Source organism: Papio anubis, chromosome 1 (genome assembly GCF_008728515.1).
Source record: "Papio anubis isolate 15944 chromosome 1, Panubis1.0, whole genome shotgun sequence".
NCBI classification, from domain to species: Eukaryota; Metazoa; Chordata; class Mammalia; order Primates; family Cercopithecidae; genus Papio; species Papio anubis.
The window spans coordinates 126633477-126656188 of NC_044976.1; the positions used below are offsets into that span (position 1 = coordinate 126633477).

At 50.8% G+C, this 22712-nt stretch overlaps 2 protein-coding genes and 1 long non-coding RNA gene across 19 annotated transcripts in view; 2 read left to right on the top strand and 1 right to left on the bottom strand.

The window, feature by feature from the left end:
- LOC108581719 overlaps nt 1-15407 on the top strand; it is a 24222-nt gene extending 8815 nt beyond the window's left edge. Inside the window, exon 2 of the long non-coding RNA XR_001894394.2 lies at nt 15278-15407. This is a non-coding gene — a long non-coding RNA (uncharacterized LOC108581719). The remainder of the gene's footprint in view (nt 1-15277) is intronic.
- RXFP4 (relaxin family peptide/INSL5 receptor 4) lies at nt 1503-2956 on the top strand. The gene has a single exon (XM_003892800.5). The coding sequence runs from the start codon at nt 1629-1631 to the stop codon at nt 2748-2750; it is 1122 nt and encodes a 373-aa protein (XP_003892849.1). The 5' UTR covers nt 1503-1628; the 3' UTR covers nt 2751-2956.
- The window catches only part of ARHGEF2 (Rho/Rac guanine nucleotide exchange factor 2), a 53449-nt gene continuing 37524 nt past the window's right edge, over nt 6788-22712 (bottom strand). For 12 of the 17 annotated variants that reach the window (XM_021924708.2, XM_031653633.1, XM_031653646.1 and 9 more), the window contains 13 exons: nt 22543-22660; nt 22095-22343; nt 19080-19156; nt 18474-18643; nt 15392-15459; nt 12871-13071; nt 12358-12477; nt 12161-12228; nt 11983-12018; nt 11725-11775; nt 11052-11495; nt 10492-10705; nt 6788-7948 (listed from right to left, as the gene is read on the bottom strand). In XM_021924708.2, coding sequence (XP_021780400.2) covers nt 7875-7948; nt 10492-10705; nt 11052-11495; nt 11725-11775; nt 11983-12018; nt 12161-12228; nt 12358-12477; nt 12871-13071; nt 15392-15459; nt 18474-18643; nt 19080-19156; nt 22095-22343; nt 22543-22660 — 1890 coding nt within the window. In that variant the 3' untranslated portion in view covers nt 6788-7874. The remainder of the gene's footprint in view (nt 7949-10491; nt 10706-11051; nt 11496-11724; nt 11776-11982; nt 12019-12160; nt 12229-12357; nt 12478-12870; nt 13072-15391; nt 15460-18473; nt 18644-19079; nt 19157-22094; nt 22344-22542; nt 22661-22712) is intronic. The other 5 variants (XM_031653635.1, XM_031653634.1, XM_003892798.4 and 2 more) reach the window with 2 other exon arrangements.

Genomic DNA, 22712 nt, shown 5'->3' on the forward strand with positions numbered 1-22712 from the left:
CCAAGCAGTTATCTTAACTGCCAGATTAGCAAGGTAATTCTGGGTGGGCAGAGGAGTAGACATGGCCATGAGAGACAGTGACAACACAGTCACACAGGAGCAGCCACGAGGCCAGGAGGTAGCCTGTGGGGCTCACCTGACCTCAGGCTGGGCACTCCCCTTCTGCCACCCCCTTTATAATCATCCCTGGTTCGAAAGCCCCAATATGTTGGCACCCAGCCTGGATCACTCTCACCTCTGGGTTTCTCCTATGTGTTCACAAAGCCCACTGCTGATTTATTGTTGCAAAGGGCCCCTCTCTTCCCTCCGCACTCCAAGGGAACTGAACATCGAACGTTATCTTAATTAGCTGGCAGAGGACAAGAAGGGGCTGAATATATTGGAACCCTTGAGAAAGCCTTACTGTTTTACCTACCTGCCTCCTGCCTTCTCTTTGTCCCCATCACAGCTCCTTCTGCAGTAGGTAGAGATGTAGGCAATGAAAGGGGAGGGCCCAGTGAAGCATTTTTTTTTTCCAGTTATGATTGAGATCATGGGGAGACAGGATGAGGTGTGGTGAGGGCGTATCTCAGGATCCTTAGCTCTGACATGGGGTTTGCAGGAGCAAGTAGGGGGACCGCTGAGCTCTGTCCACAGACTAGAGCAGGAAAGGAGGAAAGGGCGGCGATAGAGGTTAGCAGGAATATTTAATTATCAGGAGCAGGAACAGAACTGAGGGCATGCCCAGGTCCATGCAGGCCCTCACAGGCCCAGTGTTCCCAGTGGGGAGGAAACAGGAAGCTGTGACTTCCTTTCTCTTTTCCCTCCCTGCTGTTAGCCTCAAGGTTACTGCTGCTGAGATGAATTCCAACCTGTTTTAGTTGGCACTGTTCCCTGGGCACGGTAATAGCCTCTCAGTACCCTTCTGCCACAAACACCTCAAACTTCTCCTTTGAAATAATATTCATACAAATTGTTATTTCACACGTATTCTCTCATTTCATCATGCCACTCCTGTGAAGCACTTACCTGAAAATTTTAAGCAAGAAAATAGGTTTACGGGAGTAAAGTAACTCTCCCAGTCACATGGCTAGTGAGTAGCAGGTCTGGGACTCCGTAGCCTCTGCTCTTTCCTCTCTTGGACACCCATGCTGATTCCCTGCCTCTATGCCACCTCCCAGGCCCCTTCCTTTGGGCCTCAAGGGAACACTTTCTGCAGAGGAGGGAGGCCTCTGGACGCTGTTAGGAACAGAGGCAGCTCTAGTTTGGTTCCTGTTATCTCTGGGACAGGGAACCTCCAGCTCTCTCCCTGGGGTGGAGGCTTGGGGCTGCCCTCCATAGTGAGGTAACTCTCCCTTCTCCCCTCCCTCTCTGCCATTTAGAGTCCCTCTTACAGGCAGGCGCATGCGCATACGCCCAGGCTCTGCCTCGCCCTGCCCCACCCACCACCAATCTTGACCAACAGGGAGGTGGTGGGTTGTCCTTTCCACACCCCTCCCTCTGAGGTGTGGGCGTGGGCCAGGGCTCACCAGAGGCCCCAGAGGACTTAGTTCTAGAGCCTTCTGCCTAGAGCCTTCAGTGGCCTCTGCCAGTCTGGCAGATACTTGCAGACCTCTCTTCTCAGCGCCACCAATCTCTGATGCCCTGCGATGCCCACACTCAATACTTCTGCCTCTCCACCCACGTTCTGGGCCAATGCCTCCGGAGGCAGTGTGCTGAGTGCTGATGATGCTCCGATGCCTGTCAAATTCCTAGCCCTGAGGCTCATGGTTGCCCTGGCCTATGGGCTTGTGGGGGCCGTTGGCTTGCTGGGAAATTTGGCGGTGCTGTGGGTACTGAGTAACTGTGCCCGGAGAGCCCCTGGCCCACCTTCAGACACCTTCGTCTTCAACCTGGCTCTGGCGGACCTGGGACTGGCACTCACTCTCCCCTTTTGGGCAGCTGAGTCGGCACTGGACTTTCACTGGCCCTTCGGAGGTGCCCTCTGCAAGATGGTTCTGACGGCCACTGTCCTCAACGTCTATGCCAGCATCTTCCTCATCACAGCGCTGAGCGTTGCTCGCTACTGGGTGGTGGCCATGGCTGCGGGGCCAGGCACCCACCTCTCACTCTTCTGGGCCCGAATAGCCACTCTAGCAGTGTGGGTGGCGGCTGCCCTGGTGACGGTGCCCACAGCTGTCTTCGGGGTGGAGGGTGAGGTGTGTGGTGTGCGCCTTTGCCTACTGCGTTTCCCCAGCAGGTACTGGCTGGGGGCCTACCAGCTGCAGAGGGTGGTGCTGGCTTTCATGGTGCCCTTGGGCGTCATCACCACCAGCTACCTGCTGCTGCTGGCCTTCCTGCAGCAGCGGCAACGGCGGCAGCAGGACAGCAGGGTCGTGGCCCGCTCTGTCCGCATCCTGGTGGCTTCCTTCTTCCTCTGCTGGTTTCCCAACCATGTGGTCACTCTCTGGGGTGTCCTGGTGAAGTTTGACCTAGTGCCCTGGAACAGTACTTTCTATACTATCCAGACGTATGTCTTCCCTGTCACTACTTGCTTGGCACACAGCAATAGCTGCCTCAACCCTGTGCTGTACTGTCTCCTGAGGCGGGAGCCCCGGCAGGCTCTGGCAGACACCTTCAGGGATCTGCGGTCGAGGCTGTGGCCCCAGGGCGGAGGCTGGGTGCAACAGGTGGCCCTAAAGCAGGTAGGCAGGCGGTGGGTCGCGAGCAACCCCCCGGAGAGCCGCCCTTCTACCCTGCTCACCAACCTGGACAGAGGGACACCCGGGTAAAGGGCGCAAGCTGAACACGCTCCTCTTTCTGAGATCCACCAAGTGTAGGATCGTCGAGTCCTGGGGAGAAGCTGCCCTCTCTGCCAGGCTGCAGCGCCCGCAGGGAAAAGTCTGATCTTTGATCCCCAACTCTGGGTGTGGTGAATGGGGGAGGCGGGGGCCCAGATCAGAGCTGGGTGTGACAAAGCTTTAAGTCTTTATTTGGAGATGGGAAAGAAGAGGATCTGAGAATAAACCTCTGGATTATCCACAAATTGTCTTGACCTTTTATCCCAGTTCCACCTCCAGTGCAGTATGGAACAAAAGGATTTGTTGCTCCATTTCTGCCTTCTGCAAAAATATCTAGAAACACTTCCCTAAGGCTTCTAGGCTAATGAATCAGAGGTCAGTGCCCCTGTCCCTCTGTACCCACTCCCCACCTCAAAACAGGGTATCCCTTGTCTTTCTCCAGGATCAAGGCCAAAAATGTCTGCATCCCCTGTCCCCACTTTACCATCTCAGTGGTGACCACAGAAACTTGCTGCCCACAGAGACCTCAGCTGCAAAAGCTGTAGTTCCCCTGAAGGGATGCCAGGTGTGGGGTACTGCTGGAATTCCCAGCACCTGCCAGGGCCTGGGTGTAAAACCCTGGTGCTGACAGAGTGCCTGTGTGTCTCCCTTTGTATCAGGATTTGAAAGAAGTGAAGATAATGACAAATCAAAGATGTAGGGGGCGCGGGGTGAAGGGAGGTGAGAGATTAAAAAGGGGAGGGGGCTGGGAGAACAGGCTGCAGGTAGAACCAGAAAAGCGGAGACCTCAGAAAGTGGTGCTACTCTTCCTCCCTGCCCCAAATGCAAAGCCCAGAGTATCAATTTGAGTATCAGAGCACCTGGATTCACACCTTTACCTCCAGCACATTACTTTACCTTTTTGTACCTTACTGTTCTCAACTGTAAAATGGGCTACTGAAGATTTAACAGTGAAATACACTGTTAGCTATTATTTATTTATTTATTTATTTAATTAATTTTTTTGAGACAGAGTCTCGCTCTGTCGCCCAGGCTGAAGTGCAGTGGTGTGATCTCAGCTCACAGCAACCTCCGCTTCCCGGATTCAAGCGATTCTCCTGCCTCAGCCTCCCAAGTAGCTGGGACTACAGGCTCCCACTACCACGCCCGGCCGATTTTTTTTGTATTTTTAATAGAGACAGGATTTCACCATGTTGGCCAAGCTGGTCTGGAACTCCTGACCTCTAGTGATCCACCCGCCTCGGCCTCCCAAAGTGCTGGGATTACAGGCTTGAGCTACCGCACCCGGTCGAGCTATTATTCTTACACCCTGTGTAAAATGGAGACAGAGAGAAAGGAGGAAATAAGCACACAGCTGGGAGATGGGGATGGGGAACCATGTCTCATCTGGAATGGTTGTATATGCTCTGAAGTGGGGTATAATGAAAGTCTCACATAAAGAACTCAGAGGTTGACCCCTAAGCCCCTCTTGAAGGTGTGTTCTTCAGGATAGGGGCTCCTCTTTGGTTCCTGTATTGAGATGCATCAATGATAAAGGTTAGCCATTAGAAGGATTTTCTGGGAGGCAGACCCTAGAAAGGAGGGAGGCAGAGGGAAGATGAGGTAGAGCTCCCACTTCCACTGCCCCACCCCCAGGCTCTCTGGCATGACTTGTAACCTATGAGGACACAGGCTGCTCAGGCTCCTGGGGCAGCAGCTGGGAGCAGTGCCACCTTATTAAGTGCAGAGCCCCCTGTGAAGGGAAAGGCCACAGTGCCTCCAGGTGCCCCCTGTCCCACTTCCTTTAATTGCTGGGCAGAGGAGGCTCCAAAGAGGCACCCAATTCACAACAGATTAAGCAATGTGAAAGGAACTTAATTAGCCTCTTGTTTAATTTCCTCTTTTTGATGATGTTTAAACTAGTTCCAAAACTCCAGGTCTATTCCTAGCCCGTGCAGGCAATGGAAAATCCCTCCCCACCTAAGCACCCATCTTCCCACCCCAGCAGCTCCCTCTGACGGCTTTGCTGGGCTCCGGATATTGGCTCCTCTGGGGGCATCTCTGCTTTACGGGCCCCAGGGGTAAATATTGACAAAGTGTACACAGGTCCAAGTTAGAGACGAATGCATGCACAAAGACCTACTCTTGTGGGGGAGTGGAAGGAGGAGGGTGCAGCTGGAGGATGGAGAAGGGAGGGCTGGGCAGAGCAGGCAGCCTGGAGCTTCTCTTGGAATGGAAGGAAGGCAATGTTTTGGTGAGAACCTGGTCCCTGGCTCCCTGGAACACAAAGCCAGATGGCTTTGAAACTTCAGCAGGAGGGACAGAGGTTAAGGCTGTGGGTTCCCAAAAGTGGGTTAGGGAGGGGACAGGGGACACAATGGTCAAAGATGTGAGGAAGGGGCCTAGCTCTCAGGAGTAACCACATCAGACAAATGCTTGTGCCCCATGTTCTAGGGCTGAAGATTGTGTGTGTGTGTGTGTGTGTGCGGGTGTGCGTGCGCATGTGTGTAGGAGGGGGTTGGTACAGGGTGGCAGAAGGGACAGCACTGCTTGGAAGAAAGCAGCGGGGGACTTCACACCCACTCTGGGCTGTCTCCAGGTTTCCGTGTTCTGTCCTGTCCTGACCAGCATCTCTCACTGGATCTGTCGGGGATTCTAGGAGAGCCTGCATTCCCCTTTCTTGGTGGTCTCTGCATGCTATCTAATATCCTCACCCCGCCCCCACCTACCTTCCTTTCCCACCTAAAGGTGCCACCCTCACAGCTTTGGGTCTGAGCTGCTTCCAGCTGACCTGGCAGACAGCTGCTGAGCCCTGTGTCCCTGTGTATGAAATCTGAAGCCCTGGTGTTTATTTGTGTTTTTTTCCAGGCAGGGTCTTGCTCTGTCGCCCAGGCTGGAGTGCTGGAGTGCAGTGGCACAATCTCGGCTCACTGCAACCTCTGCCTCCCGGGTTCAAGCAATTCTCCCACCTCAGCCTCCCAGGTAGCTGGGACTACAGGTGCCCACCATCACGCCTGGCTGATTTTTGTATTTTTAGTAGGGATGGGGTTTCACCATGTTAGCCAGGCTGGTCTCAAACTCCTGACCTCAAGTGATCCACCCAACTCAGCCTCCCAAAGTGCTGGGATTACAGACGTGAGCCACTGCACCCAGCCAGCCCTGGTATGTTTAGGCAGAGTAGCCAAAGGAGAAAAGTGGTGGACTGGAACTAAGAAGGCCAGCCCCCTCCTGGCCTAGCAGGCTTTGTGCACCTAGGTTTCCCTGCCCGTAAAATGAGAACAATTCCCCATTCTCAGGATCCCCTTAACGGCTGAGAAAGCACCTTGTAAAGGCTTGATGTTGGTGGATGAGAGTTACAGAAGGGGAGGGTGCTGGCTGCTCACCCAGCCTGCTCCCTACGTGACTTCAATTCCTTTTTCTAGCTAAGGGCCTGAGCCCCCTTCTGCTAATCTGACCCCACAGGCTCCAGTGGGGATGTGAATTCATACCAGCATTTATACAACCTTAGACTCTCACCTCCTCCCCTCCCCCCACAACCCCAAAGTAAGTACCAACCGGAAAACAGGAAGTAAAACCAACTAAAACCAAGAACTGAAACCAGCTCATCTCTCACTGCCTCTCAAAGAGGGACAGTATATGAGCAGCTCCTGTGACGGGTAACCCCAGGGCCCGACATCATGGAGATGAACAAGGGCCCTGTGGGGGCTAGATCTGACAATGAATGACACTGGGGATGGGGACAATAGGTGAAGGTGATTGCTGAGCATGGCATACAAATACGATGAACACACATTTCCTGATACTGGAATTCCCAGCATTGGAACCTGTGTGCCCCCTTTGTTTCTATCCTTGTGTTTGTGAATTAAAAAAAAAAAAACAAAAAAAGATTTGCAGTGGTTACTTTTGTCAGTGCCCCCTCTCTTCAGTGAGGCAGAGGCTGTCCTTGTGGTGAGAGGAAAAGGCCCCTTTCAGAGGAACTTAGGTCATTGCCTGGTTCTCTCCTACCATCCTCCTCAGAATTGGCAGACATTATGGGAGACAGTACCTTATGGAGTTCCAGGTTTTTAATTTTCCCTGATATATTTTTTTTAAAACAACAAAATTGGCAGAAAAAAAAAAAACAACTGGGGCTGGTCGACATTTGGGGGCAGGGGTTCCATTGAAAAATCCCCCAAATTCACGCTGAGGTTTCAGGTCACGGTTGCTGAGGTGGAAGATGAGGTCAGGGCTCCTGGAGATTTCCCAACCCACCCTAGAATTTGTTTCCAAATGGCTGGGGAATAGGTCAGTATAGGTCCCCCCGTTACTGCAGATGAAGGCAGAAGTCATTGTCTCCCCTACCCCTCAACTTCTTCAGAGATGTGGAGATAGGAGGCTTCGATTTCTAATTGCCTACGATCTCTTAAAAATATAAAACACGTGCAGTTGACTTTGGTACAAAAAAGAAAACAAAACAACAAGAAAACATTCTGGTCCCTGTGGGTTTTTTCCCTCACCCCCAACAAACCATTATGGCCACCCCAACCTCTATTCCATCAACTCCAAGAAGCCAGGTTATCTCCCAGGGCTTCCATGAAGGACAGAGAAAGGGAGAACAGCAGTAAGAGGTTGAGGGGAGAGGAGAAAGGGACATGGCCCTGCCCATAGCCCTCCTTTATTTAAAGGGCAGTTAGGGTTTTGTGGCTGCAGTCTCTCCTCCAAGACGGATGTTGCAGGGGAGGGTTGTTAGGGCAAGAACCCAGCAGTTGTGTGGATGAGCCTGAATATACCCCAGTAGTGTTCAAGGACAAGGCCCTCTGATCCCTATGGCTTGGTTCCCATGTCCCTGGTCCTTTAAATCTCCCCTCTCCCCCCATAACTAATAAACAATAAATAAATAAATTTTCCTAAAGTGGAGGGAAGAAGGCATGAACCACTGGCATCTGTGGTGTAGCTTTCGGATGCCCCAGGGGGTGTTGTGGCCTAATTCCCCCAGCTTCTTAAATGGCCCCAGGTATCTAAGGATCCCAAGAGCTGGCAAGGACAATCTGCAGTTCTTTCAAATGTTCCCTCATCATTGGCAAATTGGAGTCCCCAAGGTTAGCCCCCCTCAGTAATGTTCTTCAGTGGGGCACAGGGCAGGGGTGAGGGGCCCCCTTAGCTCTCGGAGGCTACAGCCTCCCCGTCGCGGCTCTCCGTCTCCTCCGGGATGTCCTGCATTCTGGTAAAGTCTGAAGGGGGACAGGACAAAGCCAGTGAGTGAGCAGAGACTCCCATGAGGAACTGTACCCCTATACTAATGCCTCCCCATCTGCAGGCTCAGGGGTCTCTGGGGCTGTGAAGGGATGACAGGGTTCTGTAAATTCTTGGGTGAGAGGAAAACCTCTGGCAACACAGTAAGTGAGGTATCCACATCTAGGAACCAGATACACTTTTACAGTATCCAAAGATACAATCTGATTAGGAAAGTACAAAATACTTTAAGATTAGAGCTTTTGGTAATTTTTTATTTCATGAACCAACTATAAAAACTTGAAGGTCTTTGAAACTTTTTTTTACTTTAAAAACTGGCCTGGTGGCTCATGATTGTAATCCCAACACTTTGGGAGGCCAAGGTGGGAGAATCACTTAAGGCCAGGAGTTGGAGACCAGCCTGGCCAACATGGTGAAACCCCATCTCTAGTAAAAGTGCCAAAAATTAGCTGTATGTGGTGGCACGCGCCTGTAATCCCAGCTACTCAGGAGACTGAGGAACAAGAATTGCTTGAACCTGGGAGGTGGAGGTAGCAGTGAGCTGAGATTGTGCTACTACACTCCAGCCTGGGTGACAGAGCAAAACTCTGTCTCAAAAAAAAAAAAACAAAAACTATATCTTCCCAGGCACAGTGGCATGCACTTGTAGCCCCAGCTACTTGGGAGGACCACTTAAGCCCAGGAGTTTGAGTCCAGCCTCGGCAACAGCACGACACCCTGTCTCTAAAATAAAAAATTTCAGAGCGAGATCCTGTGTCTGGGTCTCCTGGTCTCTTTCTGTCGCCCAGGCTGGCGCAATCACAGAGTACTGTCAACTCAATCTGCTGGGCTCAAGCGATCCTCTCACCTCACTCTCACTGTCTGTAGCTAGGACTACAGGCGCACGCCACCACACCTGGCTAATTAAAAAAATTTTGGGGGGCCAGGCACGGTGGCTCACGCCTGTAATCCCAGCACTCTGGGAGGCCAAGGTGGATGAATCACCTGAGGTCAGGAGTTCGAGACCAGCCTGGCCAACATAGTGAAACTCCATCTCTACTAAAAAATACAAAAAAAATTAGCCAGGTATGGTGGCGCATGCCTGTAATCCCAACTACTCGAGAGGCTGAAGCAGGAGAATCACTTGAACCCAGGAGGTGGAGGTTGCAGTGAGCTGAGATCACACCACTGCACTCTAGCCTGGGTGAGAGTGAGACTCCATTTTAAAAAAATAAAAATAAAAAATAAAATAGGCCAGGCGCAATGGCTCACATCTGTAATCCCAGCACTTTGGGAGGCCAAGGTGGGCAGATCATGAGGTCAAGAAAGAGAGACCAGCCTGGGCAACATGGTGAAACCCTATGTCTTCTAAAAATACAAAAATTAGCTGGGCATGGAGGCATGTGCCTGTAGTCCCAGCTACTCGGGAGTCTGAGGCAGGAGAATCATTTGAACCTGGGAGGCAGAAGTTGCAGTGAGCCGAGATTTCACCACTGTACTCCAGCCTGGTGACAGAGCGAGAATTCCATCTCAAAAAAAAAAAAAAAAATTTAGTCGGGCATGGTAGCTCACGCCTGTAATCCCAACCTGTTGGGAGGCCAAAACAGGTAGATCATGAGGTCAGGCGTTCAAGAACAGCCTGGCCAACACAGTGAAACCCAGTTTCTACCAAAAATACAAAAATTAGCCGGGCATGGTGGTGGGTGCCTGTAATCCCAGCTACTCGGGAGGCTGAGGCAGGAGAACTGCTTGAACCTGGAAGGCAGAGGTTGCAGTGAGCCAAGATCACACTACTGCACTCCAGCCCAGGCAACAGCGTAAGACTCCGTCTCAAAAAATAATAATAAAAAATAAGTAAGTAATTAAATTAAATAAAAAATAAAATAAAATAAATGAATTTTTTTTTTGGTAGAGGAGGTGGGTCTCACTATGTCGCCCAGGCTGGCCTCAAAATTCTGAGCTTAGGCCGGGCGTGGTGGCTCAGGCCTGTAATCTCAGCACTTTGGGAGGCCGAGACAGGTGGATCACGAGGTCAGGAGATCGAGACCATCCTGGCTAACACGGTGAAACCCCGTCTCCACTAAAAAAATACAAAAAAAGCCAGCTGGGCGAGGTGGCAGGCACCTGTAGTCCCAGCTACTTGGGAGGCTGAGGCAGGAGAATAGCATAAACCTGGGAGGCGGAGCTTGCAGTGAGCTGAGATCTGGCCACTGCACTCCAGCCTGGGCGACAGAGCGAGACTCCGTCTCAAAAAAAAAATTCTGAGCTTAAGCGATCCTCCTGCCTTGGCCTCTCAAAGTGTTAGGATTACAGGCCTGAGCCACCATGCCTTTTCTAAAAAAAATCTATTTTTACTTCTAAAGGTTGGGAATCACCAACCAGTTGGAGGAGGGAGGCCCCTCCTGCTTCTTAGAGTTCCACCAACCATTCATCATCAGACAAAACAGGAAGTCCCTCCCTAGAGTTACTATAAGCCTCACAGGTCAGTTAGGGCCCATTTGGAAGCCACAGCCCCAAGGCCTGTACGCAGGCTGCACTCTACCTCTGGTCCATGTCTCCGCCAGGGTCTCACCTCGTGGACTGTGGGGCGGAGACAGACGGCTGCTACCTTCCTCCTCGCTGCCAGTGTCAGGGTCACTGCTATCTTGCAGCCGCTCTTCAGGGCTCCCCAGTTCCTGCCTCTCTCGGTCCTCAAAGTGTCGATGGACAGAGCGAGTAGTGACAGGCAGATCCAGGCGGTCTGTGCCTCGGTTGGGCTGTGGACAGTGGGCAGGAAGAACAGCAGGCCAGGGACTGAGTAGTGTGAAGACTGGAGGTTCTGTTTGGCTGAAGGCAGCAGCTCTCCCCACTGGGGCTCACCCGTGACTCCCCTTCAGGAGATCCACCACCAACTGGCCTCTTTCAGCACCACCACCCGAGTTAGTTTCCTCCACCCCTGCACCCATCTACATTTCTTTTCAGTTCTCCAACTAGTATCTCAATATCCTTCAAGTCGGTTGCCTGATTGCATTTGGGCTCAAATCCCCAATGGCCCAATTTCTTTTGGGCTCCACGGACCCTTATGTCCACCCCAGGTCCGTTCACCACTGCAGGCCACCTTACCTGTGGGGGGTTGAAACTCAAGTACAGGGCATCGCCTGCAGGGAGGCTGCGCCGCCGAGGATCCACAGGTCTGCGGGCCCAGGGGGCCTCGGCTGGGAGTGGCTCGGTCTGGCCCAGGGCGGCCAGCTGCCTTCGAGCCTCTTCAGCCTCCCGCTCCAGCAGCGCCCGGGCCTGCTCACTCTCCCGGAGCCGGGCCTCCAGGCTGCCAGCTTCGGTTGCCCGTTCTTCACCTAGCCGCCGGCAGCGCCGTAGCTCCTCCTGCAGCAGCGCATGTTGCCGCTGCAGTAATGCCAGTTCTGTGGCCTGCTTTTCAGGGGCCACAGGGGCAGCCCCAGCCCTGCCAGCCTCCCCATCCCGAGAGTTGGCTCGGCACAGCTTCTCCCGCCGCTCAGGGCCCTCAGGGAACCGGGCTTCCATCAAAGTGTCCTGCTGGGCCACAGCTGCCTGGGGGTAGAATGTGTGCAGAAGGGTTTATCAAAAACCCCTGTGGCTCTTCTACCCCTTGCCCTCCAAGGCCCAGGTCATCGCCCCTCCAAGGCCCAGGTCATCGCTCCTGGAGAGCTTGGGTTGGGAGGGTATTTAGAAAGGCCTGTTGGGATGACCATGCTCTACCTAAACAGGCATCTCTAGCCTGGCTCCTCCCCTTCCCCATTCAAGCCCTTGCCCTACTGACCTGTAGGCCATGTAGAAGTCCATAGAGATTGACCAATCGCTGCAACGCCTCCTGAGGACAGACGGGGTGGGAACAGGGCCCCAGCTTTAGGATGGGAGAACTGCCCAAAAGTTGAACAAGGGTAGGTGTGGGGACAGTAGGATCTGGAGACATACTTGGATGTAGACACTTTCCCCACCCCACTCCAAACTGGGTTCTAACTTCTCAGCCTAAGAACACCCTCCCTTTAGTCTCCTATACTATCAATTCCCTTCTCACCTCTTGCGGTGATCTCAGCTGATTTCCATTTCGATCCTGCAGAAATGGGCAAGAATGGGGAGTCAGCAGGCACACAAATCCTGGGTGCCTGCCCCTGACAGCTTTGTGTTGAGGATCCAGAGGCTGGCTGTCCCTCTCCCACCCTCTTGCCAAGTCCCAGAACCTCTTGAGGACCTACCCTCTGGCTGGAGTCTGAGTCGGCTCTGCACAGTTCAATGGAGCCATTGAAGGTTCTGGCCTCACCATCTGTTGAGAAGGAGAAAAGGATGGCTGAGCTCACTTCCCTGGGGCCCTGATACCACTCGATCCCTGGTACCACTCCACTTGCTTTGGCCCCTCCCACCTACTACCTTGGTCCCCTGCCCTGGCACTCACTGGCAGTGACCCCAGGACTCGTGTTACCACCGCTGTCTGGTTCCAAGGGCAGGGCTGGTTCTCGGGGTGTCAAGAGCAGTTCCACTCCTGGCCCCACCAGCAGGTCTTTCAGACCCTCCACTGTGGGGAAAGAGGAAGAGGTGAGAGCAGGAATGATACAGGACCCTGAGGGGAATGCCATTCACCCCTACATGTGGGGCACTCGGGCATCCAGGGGAATGCCCCCTGCACTGGCAGTGGGGTTTCACTCACACAACCACTGATGAAGTAAAGGGCAGTAAATGCCTATGAGGCAGCAGGAGTCCATGCAGCATGGACGATATGGAGCAGCAGTAAGGACCACACCTCCTCCCCTGCCTTTCCCAGGAACTGGCCCAGAAGAGGCACTCAGGGCTGTTTATGGTTCATGGGGTTGGCATCCCACTTGTCTGTGTTTGTCCATGTCTAGTCACATGTCCATATTCTGTGACAGTGAGTGCTTGAGCCTAGACTCTTCCCTGGGAGCTCCCTCACCCTCACGGATGGCATCCTGCAGCAGCCGCTCGCCACGAGGGGACTCAAGGGACTCGGAGCGGAAAAGGCCCCTGGGCAGGGTGGGCAGGGCCATCCCACTGCCACCATCCTCTTCGGCCTGGAAATGGGTCATCTCAGCAAACAGCCCAACCTTCTCTCGCAGCAGCTCCACCAGTGCCCGGTCCTTCTGCTGCAACTCCACTGCAGATAAGGAACAAGTGAGCCTATGAGAGGGCCTAGGGGATATGCAGGAGCGCCAGTAGAGGACAGCTCTAGGGGAAACGGGGTAGTGCGGGGCAGTGTGGCAAGACTTAATTTTGTTATTTTGGCATTTATTAAAAAAGAAAAAGGTTTCTAGGAGCCAGGCGCGGTGGCTCATGCCTGTAATCCCAGCACTTTGGGAGGCCGAGGCAGGCAGATCACAAGGTCAGGAGATCGAGACCATCCTGGCTAACACGGTGAAATCCCGTCTCTACTAAAAATACAAAAAATTAGCTACTCAGGAGGCTGAGGCAGGAGAATGGCATGAACCCAGGAGGCGGAGCTTGCAGTGAGCTGAGATCTCACCACTGCACTCCAGCCTGGGCAACAGAGCGAGACTCCATCTCAAAAAAAAAAAAAAAAAAAAAAAAAGATTGTGGCAGAGGTTGCAAGGGGTTGCAGGTTGTCCAACAGTGTTCATTCTTCCCATCTTCCTTCAATGAGAAAATGCATAGAAGTTTCATCTGGGCACACATGGCTGCTCAGTTAACAACCATGTTTTCCTGCCTGACTTGCACGTGACTATATTGCTACGTGACTACATTCTGGCCAATGGATATGAGCGTCTTCCAGATCTGCTCTTAAAATAAATGGGTATAGGCCAGGCATGGTGGGTGGAGCACTTGAGGCCAGGAGTTCGAGACCAGCCTGGCCAACATGGTGAAACCCTATCTCTACTAAAAATACAAAAATTAGCCAGGAGTGGTGGTGGGTGCCTGTAATCCCAGCTCCTTGGGAAGCTGAGGCAGGAGAATCGCTTGAACCTGGGAGGTGGAGGTTGCAGTGAGCTGAGATGGCACCACTGCACTCCACCCTGGGTGACAGAGCGAGACCCTGTCTCCAAAAAAAAAAAGAAAAAAAAAAAGAAAAGAAAAAGAAAAAAAGGGTGTAAACTCTGTTCCTTTACGCTTCCTTGCTAGGTGTGATACAGGTGTGACAGTGGGAGCTGGAGCAGCCACTTCAGACGTGACATAGAGATGAAAACTTCATGTTAAAGATGGCAGAGCTGCACCACTACTCTGCACTTCCCACTTTGAACTGTTACGTTGACAGCAATAATATTCTACCTTTTTGGGTTGTTTTTTTTTGTTACCTAGACTGGAGTGCAGTGGTGCAATTATAGTGCATTGCAGCCTTGAACTCCTGGGCTCAAACAATCCTCCCACCTCAGCCTCCCAAGTAGCCAGGACTATGGGGTCTTGCTATGTATGTTTTGTTGCTATGTATGTTTCTCGAACTCCTGACCTCAAGAGATCCTCCCTCTCCCAAATCCTGCTGGAATTAAAGGCATGAGCTACTGCACCAGCCAATCTACTTTTTTTTTTTTTTTTTTGAGATGGAGTCTCGCTCTGTCGTCCAGGCTGGAGTGCAGTAGCTCAATCTCAGCTCACTGCAAGCTCCACCTCCTGGGTTCATGCCATTCTTCTGCCTCAGCCTCCTGAGGAGCTGGGACTACAGGCACCCACTACCACGCCTGGCTAATTTTTTTTTTTTTTATTTTTTAGTAGAGACAGGGTGTCACTATGTTATCCAGGATGGTCTCAATCTCCTGACCTTGTGATCTGCCCACCTTGGCCTCCCAAAGTGCTGGGATTACAGGCATGAGCCACCGCGCCCGGCCAATCTACTTCCTTTTTTAAGGAAGAAGATTTTTGTTGGTCTTTTTGTACAGCAGTTTAATCATACCCTAACTAATATAAGGCCTTACAGTGAAAAAGTAAGTTACTCATCCAACCTTGGTCTTCCATATTATTATTATTATTATTTTTTTTTTTTTTTTTTTTGAGACGGAGTCTCGCTCTGTCACCCAGGCTGGAGTGCAGTGGCTGGATCTCAGCTCACTGCAAGCTCCGCCTCCCGGGTTTACGCCATTCTCCTGCCTCAGCCTCCCGAGTAGCTGGGACTACAGGTGCCCGCCACTTCGCCCGGCTAGTTTTTTGTATTTTTTAGTAGAGAGAGGGTTTCACCGTGTTAGCCAGGATGGTCTCGATCTCCTGACCTCGTGATCCGCCCGTCTCGGCCTCCCAAAGTGCTGGGATTACAGGCTTGAGCCACCGCGCCCGGCCTTCCATATTATTTTTACACACATGGTAGTATACACTTTACATTGTTTTAAACCTTGCTTTTTTCACTTAATATGTTTCAGCTGCGGATCTATACCAGCCCTCACAGAGCCATCTCATCTTTTTAACAGTTGCATAATATTCCATTGTGTGAATGTATTATAAATTACTAAGGAGCTCCTTGTGGGTGGACTTACTCTTAATTCGCCGCAGGTAAGCCTCATCCTCTGTCTCAATCAGGGGGAAGTCCTCCCTGGATGGGCATCTGGAGGGGTAACAGGTTGCATGCCATTGGGAGACAGAAGCTAGGTTATAGATCAGAATCAGCCTTCCCTCCTTCCCAAACATGCCTTATGCTTCCCTCTTCTAAGACTCCTCAGCCTCACACCCTAGCTTTAATTCAGTCTTGACCTTCTCCCTTTTCTTTCTTTTTTTTTTTTTCGCCATAGAGTCTTGCTCTGTCGCCCAGGCTGGAGTGCAAGGGCGCTATCTCAGTTCACTACAACCTCCTCCTGGGTTCAAGTGATTCTCCTGCCTCAGCCTCCCGAGTAGCTGGGATGTGCACCACCATGCCTGGATAATTTTTGTATTTTTAGTAGAGATGGGGTTTTGTCATGTTGGCCAGGCTGGTCTCGAACTTCTGACCTCAGGTGATCCGCTGGCCTCGGCCTCCCAAAGTGCTGGGATTACAGGTGTGAGCCACCGCACCTGGCTGACCTCCCATTTCTTAGCACTGATTATCTGCATTTACTGAGATGTATCTCCTCCCAAGGTCTCTTGGAAAGGCAGCACAGTGCAGAGGGTCAAGTACAGGCTTTGGCATCAAGCAAACAGGATTCAAATCCTGGCTCCACTGTTTACCAGGTGGTAACCTCTCTATTTCTTCATTTGAAAAATAAAGGTAATATCTTCCTTATAGGTTTTTCATTAGGATTAAATGAAATGTTAAAGTGCTTTGAACATTTAACAGAAGCTCATTAAATCAATTACAATTAATATTATTAATTTTCACAATTACAATTTTTTTTTTTTTTTGAGACAGTCTTGCTCTCTCGCCCAGGCTGGAGTGCAGTGATGCAATCTTGGCTCACTGCAACCTCTGCCTCCCAGTTCAAGTGATTCTCCTCCCTCAGTTTCCCAAGCAGCTGGGACTACAGGCACACACCACGATGCCTGGCTAAGTTTTATATTTTTAGTAGAGACAGGGTTTCGCCATGTTGGCCAGGCTGGTCTCGAACTCCGGTGATCCATCTGTCTCAGCCTCCCAAAGTGCTGGGATTACAGGTGTGAGCCACAGCGCCTGGCCATAAGTACAAATATTAATACTATTCATAAAGAAGCCACTACAGATCTACTGTTAACAGGACAAGTTATTTTGAATTGCTTTCCTGGAATAGGCAATTTCATAATTTTTTTTTGGAGATGGAGTCTCACTCTGTTGCCCAGGCTGGAGTGCAGTGGCATAATCCTGACTCACTGCAACCGCCATCCCCGGGTTCAAGTGATTCTCCTGCCTCAGCTTCCCGAGTAACTGGGATTACAGGCTTATGCCACCACACCCGGCTAATTTTTGTATTTTTAGTAGAGACCAGGTTTCACCATATTGGCCGGGCTGGTCTTGAACTCCTGACCTTAAGTGATCCACCCGCCTCAGCCTCTCAAAGTGCTGGGATTATAGGCATGAGCCACTGTGCCCGGCCTGCAATTTTGTACTTTAATATGCATTTCTAAAAATCTTTTTCAAAATTCCACCGTGCAGAAGTTAAAAAAAAAAAAAAAAAAAAAAAAGGTTTACAAATTATAAAGTTGAGGAGAACTGATTCCCTGAAAGCTAAAGAAAAATTATAAAACTCTTGGCTGGGCGTGGTGGCTCATGCCTGTAATCTCAGCTCTTTTGGAGGCTGAGGTGGGCAGATAATCTGAGGTCAAGAGTTTGAGACCAGCCTGGCCAACATGGTGAAACCCCATGTCTACAAAATACAAAAATTTGGCTGGGTGCAGTGGGTCACGCCTGTAATCCCAGGACTTTGGGAGGCCGAGGTTGGGTCAATCACGAAGTCAAGAGATCAAGACTATCCTGGCCAACATGGTGAAACCCCATCTCTACTAAAAATACAAAAATTAGCTGGCATGGTGGCACAAGCCTGTAATCCCAGCTACTTGGGAGGCTGAGGCAGGAGAATCGCTTGAACCCAGGAGGCGGAGGTTGCAGTGAGCCGAGATCACGCCACTGCACTCCAGCCTGGCAACAGAGAGAGACTCTGTATTTAAAAAAAAAAAAAAAAAAAAAATTTGCCTGGGGTGATGGTGGGTGCCTATTGTCCCAGCTATTCAGGAGGCCGAGGCAGGAGAATCACTTGAATCCAGGAGGTGGAGGTTGCAGTGAGCTGAGATCGTGCTACTGCACTCCAGCCTGGGCAATAGAGTGAGACTGTCTCAAAAAAATAAAAAAATTAAAAAAAGAAAGAAAAACTGTAAAAATCTGAATTAGAATTAGGGCCGGGTGTGGTGGCTCACACCTGTAATCCTAGCACTTTGGGAGGCCACAGTGGGCAGATCACGAGGTCAGGAGTTCAAGACCAGCCTGACCAACATGGTGAAACCCTGTCTCTACTAAAAATACAAAAAAAAAAAAAAAATCTGAATTAGAATTATACTTTATTCTTTAGGCATAATCTTCCAGAATTCATTTTAAACATCTTACCTGTCCTTTATTTGATGTTTTTTTCCCATTACAATTAGACACATAGTTGACTGCCTCAAATCTAATGTGTGTCCAATAGAAGCTAAAGATTTGCTGCTTTGAGACACCGATTTCCTTCTTGCTTCTATTGTGTTGAGTTTGTTTATGAGACTTGTTCCTCTCTAGCATCGATGCTTTCATTATCCTCTTTTTCATTCATTTTTAGAAAAATAAACGTAAAATGCAATACAATCCAAATAACAGCCCTCTGCCTACAGATGAAGATGTGAATGTAGCTGAAACTGTGCTGTCGGCTGGCAGGTATGCCACCATGTGATAGCTCAGAGTATTCCTTTGCTTGTCAGCTCATGCTGTATTTGAAAGGGAGTTGAGGTTGGCAATGTATAAAATGTGACTTTATAGGACATAAGAACATAGGTAACCTTTCCAGTATTGGGCAATTTTGTCTCTCCCTCAACCTCTTCCCCCACATGTCTGAACACTGGATTCTGTTCCCAGGGAGTGCTATGGTTGGGATCTAATGCTGCAGGTACCCTGAGGTCATAGGCACATGCAGGCAGCAGGCAGACACTCACATGCGCACGCTCTGCTGAATGACCCGGATCCAGGTGCTCCGGTCATCCCGGGATGCTGTGTGCACCTCGTACATCTCAGGTGGGGCTGCGCTAATCAGAAACATCCCTTTCTCCTGGTTGGCGATGTCCCGTACGATTAGATTCTGCAGCGATACCACTGAGGGCTTGTCCTGCCAGTCAGGGGAGAGGAAGGATTAAGCCTGGGAATCCTGTCCCTTGGCATATTTAGGCCTTCAATCCTTCTGGACAAGGACTGAAAGAACTGAAGAGTCATCTTACAATACCAGTTAAGAGCCAGGCACTGGTGCCAGCCAGAAGGGACTTAGAAATGTGTGCAACCCTTGACAAATTATTTAACTGACTTGAAGCTTTACTTTCATCATCTATAAAATGAGGACGAAAATAATCTTTTCCCACAGGTGTAAAAGTGCCTGTGCACAGTAACAATACCTGTGAGCTGCTCTTATTTATTATTATTACAGTAATAGTAACAATTATAGCTGTTTGACTCTGGGGGATTCCAGAGCTCTCATGGGCTTGGGCAGGAAAGCAAGAAGAGCCTAAACACTTGTCTGTGCTGACAAAGGTGAAGAATGAATGTCTCACCAGGGTAGGAAAGATGTACTTCTGGTCCTTTTCCTGGAGAAACACCAGTACATCTGTCATCAGCAGCATTAGCACATCTGGCAGGGGATGAAGGTGGGAGAACAGTCAGCACTAGACAGTCTGAGCAGCTGTTTCCCTCTTTCCCAAGGAATAGGTTTATCCCATCAGGTTAGAGCTCCCAATTTCCCTCTTCCTGGCCTCTCTTCCCTCTGGCTGCTTCCACTTTTTCAGACCTCTCACCCTTCACCTATTTTTTTTTTTTTTTTTTTTGATACAGAGTTTCCCTCTTGTTGCCCAGGCTGGAGTGCAATGGCGTGATCTTGGCTCGCTGCAACCTCCGCCTCCTGGGTTCAAGCGATTCTCCTGCCTCAGCCTCCCAAGGAGCTGGGACTACTACAGGCATGCGCCACCACGCCCGGCTAATTTTGTATTTTTAGTAGAGACGGGGTTTCACCATGTTGGTCAGGCTGGTCTCAAACTCCTGACCTCAGGTTTATCCACCAGTTTTGGCCTCCCAAAGTGCTGGGATTACAGGTGTGAGCCACTGCACCCGGTCACACATTCTTACAGCTTAAAAACGGTGTGGGGGAGCGGGCAGGGCGGAGAAAGATTCATGTGCTATCAGACAAAACAGCGTTGTGGGCTAGCGGGAACCACAGGGATCACTCAGTATCTTTACGGAAAACCCTTTCTACCCAACTGACTCAGGTTTCTTAACCTAGGGCCTACAGACCCCCTGGGACACTGTAAACCTTCTGAAGGTGTGTAAATAGTTTTACATATCAACATAACTCGTGTGTATTTTTTTGGGTGACAAGGTCCAAGATTTTTGTGAGATTCATAAGGATTCCCAGAGCAAGAGGGACCATACTTTTATTTTTTATTTATTTTTAATTTAATTTAATTTAATTTTTTTTTTTTTTTGAGGCGGAGTCTCGTTCTGTCACCCAGGCTGGAGTGCAGCGGCACCATCTTGGCTCACTGCAACTTCCGCCTCCCAGGTAAAAGCGATTCTCCTGCCTCAGCCTCCTGAGCAGCTGCGATTAAGGAGTGTGCCATAACACCTGGCTAATTTTTTGCATTTTTGTAGAGACGGAGTTTCACTACGTTGGCCAGGCTGGTCTCAAACTCCTGACCTCAAGTAATCTGCCTGCCTTGGCCTGCCAAAGTGCTGGGATTACAGGCATGAGCCACTGTGCCTGGCCTATTTTTTATTTTTTGGGACCAAGTCTCGCTCTGTCGCCCAGGCTGGAGGGCAATGGCATGATCTCTGCTCACTGCGACCTCTGCGTCCTGAGTTCAAGTGATTCTCATCCTCAGCCTCCCAAGTAGCTGTGACTACAGGTGAGCACTGCCACGTCCAGCTAATTTTTGTATTTTTAGTAGAGACAGGGTTTCACCATCTTGGCCAGGCTAGTCTCGAATTCTGGACCTCAAGTGATCTGCCCGCCTCAGCCCCCCAAAGTGCTGGAATTACAGGTATGAGCCACCGTGCCCAGCCTGGACCACACTTTTTAGCCTTTAAATTCCATTTCTAATATCTAACTAGTGGAAGACCTTTATGGCTATCTGACCTAAATTCTCCTTGTCCTGACATATTCCCACTTCTAATTTTGAGCTTGGTAGGGAGGGAGAAAGTTTCCTTCCTCTCGTAGAGGACTGAAAGACCATCCCTCACCCATCCGTCTCCTTCAACCCCAGCAGGCCCCTGCTTCAATTTCCTTCTCTGCTGCACACTCCAAGCTCTCAGATCCTATGGGATCAGCACTCCAAGACTGAGGGAGGAAACAAAAATCAATTCCAAAAAACTTGAATGTCACAATCAAGAAAACACACAGGGCCAGGCATAGTGGCTTGCATTTACAATCCCAGCACTTTGGGAGGCTGAGGCAGGACAATCACTTGAGGCCAGGAGTTTGAGCAAGACTAGCCTGGGCAACATAGCAAGATCTTGTCTCTACAAAAAATTTTAAAATGTGCTGGGTGTGGTGGTGCAGGTCTGTAGTCCCAGTTACTCAGGAGTCTAAGTAAGGCAGAAGAATCACTTGAGCCCAGGAGTTTTGAGTTACAGTGAGCTATGACTGCACCACTGCATCCCAGCCTGAGCAACAAAGCGAGACCCTGTTTCTAAAAAAAAAAAAAGAGAGAGAGAAAACATACACTCCCCCTTTGCCCTTGGGGATTTTACTAAACTGTGGGCACACAGAAGGGGAGGGCTTTTGCTAAATGCTTCAGAAATAACGCTCTCCAGCCTTGCTATTTTTAATCCCCTATGGTTTATATTCTTAGCTGCTGCGTGGGAGGGATGGGAAGGAGAGAAAGGGATAAAGGAAAGAGGCTGGTGAAGACTGACAATATCCAAACCCAGGGAGCAGGGATTTCATGACATAGGTCCAGAGGCTCAGGCAGGCTCTGGCCTCAGGAGCCTCAGGTATTACAGTTTCCTATTGTCCCTCACATCTCATCCCAAAGCCAAGGCCTGCTATTCTCTTGCTTTGATTTAGGTGAGAAAGACTTTACCAGTGCAGACAAATTCTGGAAAGAGAACCTGGGAAAGTGTGCCCTGGCCCCTGATCTGCCCCCTCTGCCCCGCTGTCTCTTCTCCTCCCTGCCTGTTCTTCACCAGCTCAGTCCCCTCCTCTGGGCCTCCTCTGGCTGCACTCCCCAAAGCTCCTGCTTACTCCCATCCCTGGTAGCTGGGATTCCAGGTGGGGGTAACAACTGATCCTGTCCTCCAGTCTGACAGCTTCTTTGTCTTCCTCAGTAAAACTAGTAGCTCTCTGGGCATGCAAGGACCAAAGAGATGATAAAATACTGATAGGGAAGGCCCTGTATGGTTCACAAAGTTAACTACAGAATTCAGGCTTTTGCTGCCACAGAGACCCCATTTTTCTCTCCCACTGAGTCTCACTGTCGTATGGGCTGCATTAAAAGAGGTTGATTCTAAGGCCTGAAGGCATCTCCCACTCTCCATCTGACTTTGAACTCCTGCCTAGTCTGCCAAGCAGGTCTGACCTTTGAAGCGTCCCGTTGCTGTCTTCCAGAGCAGGCAGCCATCGTGGATGAGTTTGCGCCGCAGAAGTTCCTCTCGGCCAAAGGGGCCCTTGCCAGGCACTGGGGTTTGGGCCCGAGGGTCCATGCGGTTGTAGATCTCCTGCAGACGGGCCCCTTTCTCCAGCTCATAAATATCCTGGTCCACATTGGACAGCAGCTCCTTCACTAGCCCCAGTGCTGTGGTCAGGTCCTGGCGTTCCTCCTCGATCCCTGGCACCAGGGGTTGGCATGGGGGACGGCTCAACCAGCTTCACTCACACCCCCGTTTTGTTCCCAACGTGTCTTGATTCCACTTTAGGGGCTGCCCAGGGTTTCACACCTGACCCCACCCTTCCTGTGGTCATCCCGAGCCTTTCCTCACCCCAGGTGGCTGTCTCCCAGCGGCCCTCTCCTGGGCCTGCCTACTCACCGTGGGAATGCTGCAGGATGCGGCTGATGAGTACTGGGTACTTGGTGATGCGCTGAGTCACCAGCAGGATGCACTCCTGTACCCCGTGCCGCTTGAGCACGGCAGAGCGGGTCACTTTCTACAAGGGAGGAGGCAGGGCTCAGGGCCAGAGGGGAGGGCAACGGAAAGGC